Here is a 12,040-nt window from a genome sequence, read left to right as displayed (position 1 = left end):
AGCCGATATAGGGCCTGCCCAGCGTGGGGAGTAGGGCCAGGGTCGCAGGAAAGCCAGAGGACTTCCTGGAGGTGGGTGTGGAGCATTGAGCCCAGCAGCCTGGCTGAGGAGGAGAGCGATGAGGCCTCAGCCTGCCTGTCTGCCTCCTGCCTCTCGCCAGGCAGTGCCTCTGACGCTGGAAAGAAACACTCCCGGCTGACACGTCTGAATGGACATTGCAGAGTGAAGGCCGCCTGTGGAAATTCAGGTCTGCAGTCCTTCTGGTAAATTCTGGTTCATCTGTTGGGGAGTCAGAGAGGTGTATGAATTCAGGACTAAAGCCACTCTCAGGGAGAGCCCTTTGGACAATGAAGGCACAAGAAATACCATTTTTTTTTTTTGCCTGTTGCTGGAAGACAAGCTGGGAACTGTACCTGTGTCCCCTATCTTTGGTCTCCGGTGCCCTCTATGTACCGGGCTCCGGACGGCCTGTTCCTTCCATGCCTGGCGACAGGTCTGGTGCACGCCAGACACCGCCTGAACAGAACCAAGAGATTGTGCCAATTGTCTCTTCTCAGTTAGATCCAGGTTCTCAAAGTGTGCCACGTGGTCACCCAGCAAGCTGATTAAATGCAAGTGCCCAGGCCCAGGCCCCAGAAAGAGCGAGTCCGGAGGTCTTGGATGGGGTCCAGGAATAGCAAGTTAACAGTCACCCTGGAAGGTCTTGGTGTGAGTCATCTGTGGGCCATACTTTGAGAAACACCGAGGCATTTGCTGATCCCATTAAAGTTGCATACATGAGTATCTTCGTGCTTTAGCTGTGTGTGTGTGTGTGTGTGTGTGTGTGTGTGTGTGTGTGTGTCAGTGTGCACACACATGGTTCTAGAAGGATAATCAATAAATTATCAATAGTGGTGATCTCTGGATGTAATAAGATTTCAACAACAGATTTTAGATCTGTTTCTCTATGCTTTCCTGTATTTTAATTTTCTTATTACGAGCTTGTGCTTATAGACAGATAAACCATCAGGCCTTTCTCATGGGTGAGGAAGAGCAGAGATATTACAGAGGAAATGTTAGAGAGGAGTAGTTTTAAGGGAAGTGTGGACATAGGGAAAGAAGGCTACAGTATGAATCTATTTTCACTCCCAAGCCAACATCCCTCTCTCTGTGGTTCCCAACTCCTGAACGGGCCGCCAGTGGCCTGAAAAGGGAGAAAGGTCACATTTTGGAATTGCCTATTCTTTTTTTTTTTTTTTTTTTTTTTTTTTAGAGAGAGAGAGAGCGTGTGTGCATGTGGGTGAGATAGGATAGAGGGAGAGAGAGAATCCCAAGCAGGCTCTGTTCAACCTCACGACCCTAAAATTATGACCTGAGCCGAAATCAGGAGTCAGACACTTGACCGACTGAGCCACCCAGGCACCCCTGAAACTGTCTATTCTTGGCAAAGCAGGGGGCTAGAGTCACGCCGGGGGGGGGGGGTACTCAGGACGGTGGCTTTGTGCCCAAAGCTTGGGCTTCCCTTTCTGCCTTTCTCCCGTGGGTCCTGGGGCTGGCAAGCTCCTCCTCCTCCTCCTCCAGCCTGCCCCACACTGGGGCACCCAGGGCAGCCAGGCAGGCCCGGAGATGGTGCTTTTATAGCTCTGTTATTGCTCTGCTGTTACCCGGCACCCCCACTCTGGGCCCCACAAACACTCTGTGAAAAGGCCAGACCCCTTCCAGAGAAATCGCTCCCTACACCTTTACAACGTGATAGGTGCGGAGGAAAAAAGGGGCCACGGGATTTATGGAAACTATATAAAGTTTATGGAGTCTTGGCGGGCCAGCAGTAGAAAGAGTCTGTGGGGTGGGGTAGGGTATCTCGAAATGGAGAAGGTCATGAAAGATCGTCAGACTTTGGTGCCGAGACGGCAGACGGAATACTGCGGGTCCCGGGTGCGCCGTGTGACCGTGAGGCCCTCCCTTAGCAGCTGCTGGTGGAGCCTTGTGGGGGTGATGCCCGTGAATCTTCGCCGCATGCCTGTGAGGAAGGCACAGTTTTCCTCCTTCTGTAGAGGGGAGACTAAGGCAAGGGTATGTTGGCTGTCGTGAACTTGCCCAAGGTTGCACAGCTAGTGGTGTGTGGCTCACAGGGGATATTCTGGGGCAGGCTAAATTCGCACAGTCTCTCTCTCCTGTGTATTGAGCAATGTGTCCCAGTTTCAGGTCCAGAAATTATAGTCTCCATACCCTATTTCAGTTTGGGATTCATTTGTTATTTGTGATTTAGTCTCACGGTCCCCTGGTGTCTTCCGTCATCATGTTGCCCTCCTGTGGGTCAGCTTTGCTGTCAAAGCTAATCTGTGCTAAGATTCACCCACGGGCGGTGGCTGGAAGGGAAATGAAGCCTCCCAGAGATTGGTTGTGGGGCAGGGCAGGGCTGGGACACTGCCCTTGCCTGCAGGAGCCCCCCTCCATGTCTCACTTCTACTGTGGGATCCTCTTAGGACCCCTGGAGGAGTACTCCCCAGGGTGTGAAATTACCTCCTCTCATCCCTATCAGCCCTGGAAACTTGTAATTTATTTTGTCTTCATATGTGCCTTTTAGCTTCCATGTTTTCTCTCCTGCTTAGCTGTGAATTCTTGGGGTGCAGATTCCATGAATGTGGTTTTTTAAAAAAGATTTTATTTATTTATTTGTCAGAGAGGGAGACTAAGCACAAGCAGGGGGAACAGCAAGCAGAGGGACAAGCAGGCTCCCTGCCGAGCAAGAGGCCCGATGCGGGACTCGATCTCAGGATGCTGAGATCATGACTTGAGCCAAGGGCAGATACTTAACCGACTGAGCCACCCAGAAATCCTACCATGAATGTGTTCTTTATCTCTGACTTTGCCCACAGGGTCTGACGTAGTTCCTAGCATGTAATGATCACTCACTAAATATCAGCCAGGAGGATGGATGGATGGAAGGATGGATGGGTACATGGTGGATGGATGGATGGTTGGATGGATGGATGGATGGATGGATGGATGGATGGATGGATGGATACTTGGTTGGGTGGAAAGATGGATGGATGGATGGATACATGGTTAGGTGGAAGGAAGGAAGGAAGGCAGGTTGGATGGATAGATGGAAGGTTGCATGGATGGTTGGAAGGATGGATAGATGCATGGATAGATAGATGCATGTTTGGATGGATGGATAGATGGATATGTGGTTGGGTAGAAGGATGGATGGATGGATGGATGGATGGATGGATGGATGGATGGACGGATGGATACATGGTTGGGTGGAAAGATGGGTGGACGGATGGAAGGATGTATGATTGGATGGCTGGATACATGGTTGGATGGATGGATATTTGCAAGGATGAATAGATGGACAAATGGGTGGCTGGATGGATAGATACATGAGGCATACATAGACTAACAGACACCCACTTCCTCTTTTGTAGCCTTCCATGTAGTTAAACCAACAGTCCAAACCAGGTTCTCTCAGGCTCTCACTGAATGCACTTCTGTTTCAGGGGACGCACTTTGCTCTCTCTGAAGCCATATGGAGAAACCAGCCTGAGTGTTTGAATGTGTGTGTAAATACTTTACAATCCCATAAACTTGTTTAAAGACAGGTTGGGGGGGGGGAGTATAAACGAGGGCAGCCTTTTGGGAGGGCAATTTAGAAGTAGCTATTAAAATGTTAAATGTGCCCACCGCTGCGCCTCTGCGGTTGCACTTTCAGTTGTCAGGCATGAGACATACATTCATACGCTTGTGCCCAAAGAACTCACTTACACAAGGATGTGCACTTACACAAGGATGTGCACTGCCACACTGCTTGTGACGCTGAAACACTGGAAACTGCCAAGTGCCATCAACAGAGAAATGGCCACCAAGCTGTGGGACACCCATACCATGTCAAACACTGCAGAGGCAGAAAGGTCCCACGTGGGGCTGGGGGCAGGGCGCGCTCCAGTCTTCTGGAAAACCCTGAGTCTCTGTAGCCCCTGGCCCTCAGCAAATGCCCCCCTCCCTCCTTCCCTCATTTCTATCAACTTCTTTTCCTTTCCTCCTCTTCTACCCACAAAACACAGTTTACTGGAATTAGATCTTTAATTCCTACGCCTGCTTGCTAAGTGACCTTTCCTTACAGAAAAGGAGGAAAATGAGAAAAAAGCAGTTAATGTGCATAATTACTGTCTGCCGGCTCTTCAATTAAAAAGATTGAAAGCCACAATATTAAAATTTGATTTACAGGCACCACTATCTACCTAATAATGAGGCTGAGAGGGAAAAAGAACCATAGTGGTTACAGAAAACCCTAGCCCCTTGGCTCCCCCGGGAGATGAATTGCCTCCCATTTTCTTATTGCTAAAGAAACATGGAATGGTTTTAAGCACGTGTGATACGTTCCTCCAATATGTTGAAATCCAGAACTTAGTAATTCAGGAGTCTTCTGGCTCAGACATTTCAAGGAAGCTTCCTGAGGGGCGCGGCAGCCTGAGCTGTGGTGCGGGGGGTGGGGGGTGTCCCGGGGTCCCAGGGTCCCAGAGTCCCAGGGCACCAAGCCAGCTAACTCTGCAGAGCTCAGGAGCCAGTGGGAAACACACGGAATCCAGCTGCCGAGTCCCAGCTTGGCTGCGTATTAGCGGTTTGTCCCTCTGTTTCATCATCAGTAAAATGGGAATAACCTGACTGGTTGTGTGATGTTGGGCAGATGCCTCTGTTTTCCTACTGGAAAGAACATGTTCTGTGTGTCTGAATTCGTGGTTATTTATTCTCGTTAAGGGGCTGTGGGGTTGGGCTGGGGGAGAGTGGATTCCAGGTGCCACGTAAGCCGTCTCGGACCCCGTTCCGGGAAGGACTTCCCTTATACAAGGGCACGCTGGGGTCCATCTGCCATCCGCCTGGAACCCCTCTTGGGAAGAGGAGAGCAGCATTTTGCCTGTATTCTGTTTTACCCAGCTAATGACATTTCTTTGTTTTCAGTGGAAAGGGAAAATGTGCAGAAGAGAACCTTTACGCGATGGGTAAACCTGCATCTAGAGAAGGTAAGCGGGGCTCTTGGCCTTTCGTTCAGTGACCGATTCATCCGTGAGTGTCCGTGCAGGAGCGTGGTGGGAGGGGAGGGGTAGCTCGGTGTTTTTGGCTGTTGCTTTTTTCACGCGTTCGTTTAAACATGTGCTGAGTACATTTCACTGCCAAGTGTCCAGCTCTGTGTTGGGAACACGGACGTTAAGACAGGGTTCTGCCCTCGTGGGGTGATCAGTCCAGTTGCAGAAGGAAAGGGTCTGTCTTTAAATAGGAATCAGTGAGAGCATGTTTGAAGACATTCACTGTCGAACACCCCAGATGCCTCCATGAACAGAGGGACCTGGGGTGGGGCTAGGGCTGGGCTTCCAGTCCTAGGGGGACTGTAGGGGACCCTCTGTGTGAGCGTCATTTGTAGGTATTTGGATTGATTTATTCAAGAACTCAACACCTTTTAACAAAGCCAGATTCCCTTGTTAATCACAGAACATCGCTACTGACCAGCAATATTACGTGCCCCTTTGGTTGCCTCTGGCTTTGCGCATCACACGTCTCCTTCAATCCCCACGACAACCCTCATTCCCCCTCCTGTTACCAATGAGGGAAGAGGCTTTTGAGACCTGAAATGGTTTTCCTAAAACCAAGAAGGAACCTCTTCCAGTGGCTTCTCCTCTGTATTCAACTTGACATTCAACTTCTTTTACCCCCTTTTCTTTCTGACACTCTGGGGCCAGACAATTTGGGATTGCATTTTTGTCTGCAGACTTCTCACACACGGTCACCATAAAACCAAAGCGGCTGTTTCAGCCCCTGGGAAACAGACAGAAGGATGAGCTGCAGAGGAGAGGCGGGTTGGAGAGTGGATAACCGGCCCAGCCCCGAGCCGAGCCGAGCCGGTGGAAATCTGAGCCCTCTGAGCCCTCCACACACACCAGTTACCCCCGAGGCAGGGAACATTCTAACTTGCCAAGGGTGGGGGGAGGAGAGATGATTTGAAGAGACAGCTGATTCATCAGGCTGCATTTCCTTCCCATCATTTCTTCTTAAATTCCACTTTGTGGTTCCCCCGATGGATGCAGCCCACTGCACGTTTCCTTATAAAGTTGATCATGTTCAAGTTTCCCACTTTAGTGAGGTTAGGTGTGTGGATTTTCTTCTCTCCTGTCCTCCGAGAAGGTGCAGAGGCAGCTACTGACTGCCCGTAGAGTTAACCCAGAAGAAGGGGTCATGGGGGAAATCTGTGAGATCGCCAAGAAAATAATTGTGGTTTTTCGGAAGTGCAGCTCTTGACCAAGATTCTAATTCGTGCCATTGACCTTGGGGTCGGTAATGTTTCCCTGAGCAGCCCCTGACCACCCACACCTCTATCCCGCACCTGCACAGTGGGGCCCCCTGGACCCAGGAGGGCTCCCGAACTGCCCAGGATACAAAGTTACAAATCACTTGCCAGTTGTTTCGACTCTTGGTGCATTGCGAAGTGTTATTTTTGGAAAAAAGGAAAACCGTTCCCCCAATCTAAGTTCGCAGGACTCTTAAATTAATGCCTGATGTGTGTTAGCTGGAAATTCCTCCTGGTGGATGGAGGGCAGCCATAGCAGTTCTTTCTTTCTTTCTTTCTTAATTGAAAAGTAAATACTGAAAAGGACAGAGCGTAATGCAGCAAATACCCATACACACACTCACCAGCCTCAGGGGAGCCCCCGTCCGCGCCTGTCGGATCAGGGATGGCCTCCTTGGCCAAGGCCCCCGTCCCTTCTTCGGGGCAGGTGGGTCGCCCCGCTCTGAGAATAAATCAGATAACACCTGAAACCCATGCCTAATAAACAGGGCGAAATTAACAGCCATGTTTCCAACCTGGAGACTTTCAAGGCCAACCTTTCATGTCAAGGAAACCCGGGAACCGCTCAGGGACCTGGGCTTAACTACAATTTGAAGGCTGTCAGAGATATTTACGGAGTCTGGGGCTTCTGGAAAAATTCCTTCATTTACCAAAGGAGTTAGATCATGAAGAAAGCCCTGGGGGTGCTGTTTACTCGGCCATACCAATCTCATGAAGCCCGCGGAACATTTGGGGCCCCGGCCGTGTTTTCGCTGGAGCAGGTTCAATGTCTCCCGCTGCCGTCCCGCCGCGTGGCCTCCGGCCAAGGCCCCATTTGCTGCTCAGAGGCCCTTCCAGATGCTGTCGGTGGAAATTACTCTCCGGGTTCGACGCCCAAGCAAGGCTTGGCCGTGGCCGGGGCTGGTACCTGGAAAATTTGTTAGTCCATCTATCAGGGGGTGTTTTGTCCGGGCGTCACGTTTTTCTGCCTCGTGTTAGCAGGAATAACATTTCCGTGAGAGTCTCTGTAACCTGATGCCGTCACGTTCCGAGCGGAATGTGCCCAGGGAGCTGTGGGGGTTTGCAAAGAAAATAATTTGCCTGGTGGTTAAAAGGCACTGTTGCCCTAGAAGCAGATCCCTTTTCTGTGCACCTGCAGGAGGAATCGGCCTGTATTTGGACTAACGGGGGGTTAGGGGGCTCATATAAGGGGTAAGGAAATGCCACCTTCCTTCATAAAAAAAGAACACAAGAACTGTCCAAAGCTATCACAGGAAGGAGGCCTTCCCGGAGGGAAAAGGTGCCCAGACCACAGCTCCTCCGTGTTTCCGAGGCTCTGCTTGGACCCCTGAGTCTCTGGCTGGTTTCCAGCTGCCAGCCCCACCCCTCAGTCCTGTGTCCCATGTGAACGGCCCATTCATTGTACCCAGGAGCAGGGCCCACCTGTTGCAATATTGCCAAAAGCCCCACGACCAAAAACTAAACTGAGAATTCACGCTGAGGTGAGGGCGTATTACAAATGTGCATTTCTAGAGTCTGTTCCCTGCGATTCTGTACGCTAAGTTCTAATCATAGGGCGTTGAAGGACCTGTTACCAAGCTGGTTTGGTCAACAGCAACCTTTCTTCAGGCAAAGTGTTAACCTTGAACCCGAAAGAAAGGCCAGTAAGAGCTGCACCTCTCTGATGGAAGCATGGGGTGCAAGCGCTCAGACTCCTTCTCAGCACCCCCAGGTCCCCGTAAGACACCCTGACGCTGTTCTGCTCCAGGCCAGGGTTCCAGGAAAAACACGCTTGGAGATCTGTGTGCTGGGGCCTCAGACTGACGGTTTCCAGGCAGCCCTGGGAGCCCCCAGGCCACACGTCCAGCAAGACTCCTGGTGGACACAGTTCACCTAGACAGTCGATCTCTCTGCATCCAGGCCCAGAGAGGAAACCCCAGGCAGCCTCCAGCTTTGCCCTCCCAGGCCTCCTTCATGCTCCAGATGGTGGGAGCCGAGTTGCCCCAGGGAAGCCTACGTGTGGCTCTAAGACCTCGCAGACCAGGACAGTTGGGCCCAGGGACGTTAAGGAAAATGCCCAAGGCCCAGTTCCTGTTGAGGGTAGAGCCTGGATTTGAACTCAGGAGCTCCCTTGATTCTTAGTGGAACAGGTAAGAGGAGCGTCTTGAGGTTACACTGGTTCTCCAGAAGTCTGGCTTTTGGAGAAGAACCAAGGGAGTGGCGTTCAGAATGCTAATTAACATTTTTATACAATTTAATTAGTTTGATTTGTAAAATGAGCATGGATTACTTTTGTGGCTAAACCTAGAAATATACACGAACACTTATGGATAAATCAGCCTTCCAACCTTTGAGTCCCTAACAGGCCTACGAACTTGGTGGGGGTGGGGGGCGGAGAAGGGATTCTCCTCCTGAGCCAGTCGTCCAATCTGTCCATCTGGCCCCTACTCACCACAGCTGAGTCACACACACTTGCCGCCTTCCTGGCTCCCTCCGCCAGGGGTCCCGCCACCTCCAGAGTTGGACTGAAGATTGATGAGGGTCAGTTGGTACGTCAGGATGGTCACGTTCACAGATGGAGCAGTGTGGGAGGCGGGGAATCCCTGTGGACACTGGCACTGAGGCCCAGAGGGTCACTGACTCAGCATTATGCCATTGTGGCGTGGGTCTGGACAGCGCCCGTGGGCAGCCAGTGCGTCCTGATGAAGGAACATAACTGATGGTATGAAAGAGCAGATCTGCCCAAACACTAGGGGTGTCACCTAGCCTCTTTGAGCCTCAGTTTCCCCAAATCTAAAGTGGAGGGCTTATACTAGGTAATTTCCTAGAAGTCCTGCTGGAATCATTTTTGAGCCTCCCGTTTCCCCAAATCTGAAGTGAAGGGCTTATACTAGGTAATTTCCTGGAAGTCCTGCTAGAATCATTTTAGTCTATGGAGGGCGATAATACCCTTTCTTTCTCCCCTTAAGGAGAAGTGTGGATGTAATGTAATGCGGATGGGGGGTCCCAGATCTCAGGGTCCCAGGGATCTCCAAGGTCCCTTTTGTGATCAGCCCTTTGGTGCCAAGTCTCCTCCACGGTTCACCAGCCCAGGTGTGCCTTCCCCCCGCCCCCAGGGACTGCCTGTACCCAGATTTGGATGCATAGAAATCTTCCCCTGGGGGAGACCTGCAGCTCGGGCACAGTTTGGTGAATTACATAGGCTGCTAATCAGCTTCTTTCTTCCGCTTCTTCAACAGTGCAACCCACCTCTAGAAGTTAAAGATTTATTCGTTGATATACAAGATGGCAAAATCCTAATGGCTTTGTTAGAAGTCCTGTCTGGGCGAAATCTGGTACGTATGTCATAGAGGGTCAGGGAGACATCAGATGCAAAGGAAAACACTGCTGGTTTGTGTTCAGTACACAGCTATAATGTGTGCATCCATGCCTGGCCATGCCTGATCCCGTGACCAGAAACTTGGAAGGGTGACATTCCTTTCTCAGTGACCAAGAGTGATACAATCATGGACAGCTAAGCAGCATCTTTTTTTTTTTTTTTTAAGTAAATACACTTCAGTAAGTAAATAAATAAATGCTCAGTATTTTCCGGGGGTCAGCTAAGGGTAAAGATGGAAACTAGATCATTAAACTTTAGCTCTCCAGGCATTATAGTAACTAGCCAAGAATCAGGAAGTTGGAGGAGAAAGGCATCTTGCCAACCGGATTCCATTACCCGCCTGAGGCTAAAACTACAACTGCTGGCTTCTAGAACCTTCTCTTAAGTATAGTCATTCCCCCTTACCTGCGGAGGATATGTGCCAAGACCCCCAGTGGATGCCTGAAACTGGGAGCAGTACGGAGCCCCGTCTATGCTATGTTTTTTCCAATACACACATCCCTGTGATGAAGTTTAATTTAGAAATTAGGTACAGTGAGAGATTAACAAGGATAACTAATAATAAAACAGAACAATTCTATCACCACATACGGTCATAGAAATTACATGAACATGAAAAAATAAGTTAAATTAAAAATAAATTATGTGAATATGAACTCTCCCTCTCTCACAATGCCTTACTGTCCTGTCCTTCTCCTTCTCCTTGTGATGATGTCAGATGACATCAAGCCCACGTGGTGAGAGGAAGCGAGGGGAAGTGACGTAGGTCCATGACGTAGCATGAGGCCACTCTGACCCTCTGACCACACATCAGAAGGAGGGTCCTCGGCTTCTGCACTGCAGTCAGCTGAAAGTGAAACCACATATAAGGGGCGAGTGTGATAGGACCGTGTCGTACTCAAGCAGCCAAGCTCAAGGGTCATTCTACTGCGGATCTCCACCCTGCCTCTCCATGTTGTATGTGTCCGATGTGTGCAGGTTGGTCCTTTCTCTCTCCCCTTCCCAGAGCAGGGCTTCTGAACCCCAACACTGTTGGCATTTTGGGTCTGATAGTTCTGCGTCGTGGGGACTGTCCTGGGCATTGCAGGATCTATAACAGCAGCGTTGGTCTCTACCTACTGGATGCCAGTCGTACCCCCAGGGGTGACAGCCAAAAATGTCACTTGACATTGCCAGATGTCCACTGAGGGGGTATGGGGACCCGGCCAAAATGCCAGTGCTGTTGATGTTGAGAAACCATACTCTAGAGTCTAGCATTTGATATGGCCTCTGTTCCCCGTGGCGGCAGAAGAGACGGCACAGCCATGGTCACAACTCTGCCAGCCTATAGCTCGGCCAGTGCGGACCTCTCCAGATCTACTTCTAATTATAGTTAAAGTCAAGAGCCCATCCTGCTTTCAGATCTACTGTTGCTGGGATCTCATCGTACCCATTTAACCCTTCCCGTCTTCACCTCCCAAAGCAAAACGGAAGATTCCTGTTTGCCACTCCAGGGGGGCTGTGCGGAATCTCATAATGAACTCTCACAAGGGATGGACCCACTGCAGTAAAAACAGGGTTCGTTTCCTTAGGGCTGATAATGAGCCAGCAGCACAGTCCCCACAGGCTTCCTGCAAAAGTGTATCCTCCTTGTTCTGTGGTTCCAGCGACACACGCTCCCACTCTGCACTCCAGGCCACTGGTTGATAGATACCATGTCCTTGGTGGACCTGTGTTGGGGGGTCTTTGATTCTGGAGCCCAGCTAAGAACTGGCCTCTGCCTGCCCGCTAGCCTGGCTGGCAGGTCCCCGCCGGTGGTAACGTTAACCCACCCAACCGGAGGCGCTTCCTTGGGATGGTCAACTACCATCCTCAGAGTTTCAGCTTCTACAAGCCTATCTCTCTCTCGCTCTCTGTCTCCCTCTGTCTCTCTCTCTGCCTGTCTGTCCTTCTGCCTCTTTCTCTGACCCGGGACAACTGTCCACAGAGCTCCTGGCAGAAAACAGACACATCTGCTGTTGGCAGGAGGGACTTGCTGGCTGATTTAGCAGCTGTAGGGACACCCCGGCTGGTGTTCCCTGTCTGACAAGACCATCAGCGTGGGGAGAACGCATCCCTGGAGGTCTCTGGATGGGGGTCGATATCAAAGCTAGGAGCCGGGTCAGAGAGAACAATTTGATAAATCTGTCCCCTGTTTAACCTGCCTAGGTCCTCCCCATTCACCAACTCAAGTGAGTTTAAGTCCCAAGGACCGTACATAAGGGGTGGGTTTCAGCTGCGAGCCCCTAACTGTCTCTTGGGGTTAATGAGAAAGAGACAGCGACACAGGCCCGCCCCACAGCCCCGCTGCCATGGAGTGCCTCTGCTGGACTCACCAC

The 12,040-nt window shown here is 50.8% G+C and overlaps 1 protein-coding gene across 1 annotated transcript in view; it reads left to right on the top strand.

The window, feature by feature from the left end:
- LOC111148644 (calmin) overlaps positions 1-12,040 on the top strand; it is a 106,681-nt gene that overhangs the window by 67,858 nt on the left and 26,783 nt on the right. Inside the window, exons 2-3 of the mRNA XM_022505395.1 lie at positions 4,945-5,006; positions 9,544-9,639. Coding sequence (XP_022361103.1) covers positions 4,945-5,006; positions 9,544-9,639 — 158 coding nt within the window. The remainder of the gene's footprint in view (positions 1-4,944; positions 5,007-9,543; positions 9,640-12,040) is intronic.

This window comes from Enhydra lutris, unplaced genomic scaffold, assembly GCF_002288905.1.
Source record: "Enhydra lutris kenyoni isolate GAN:26980312 unplaced genomic scaffold, ASM228890v2 scaffoldscaffold20, whole genome shotgun sequence".
NCBI classification, from domain to species: Eukaryota; Metazoa; Chordata; class Mammalia; order Carnivora; family Mustelidae; genus Enhydra; species Enhydra lutris.
This window is presented reverse-complemented; position numbering and strand designations above follow the sequence as displayed.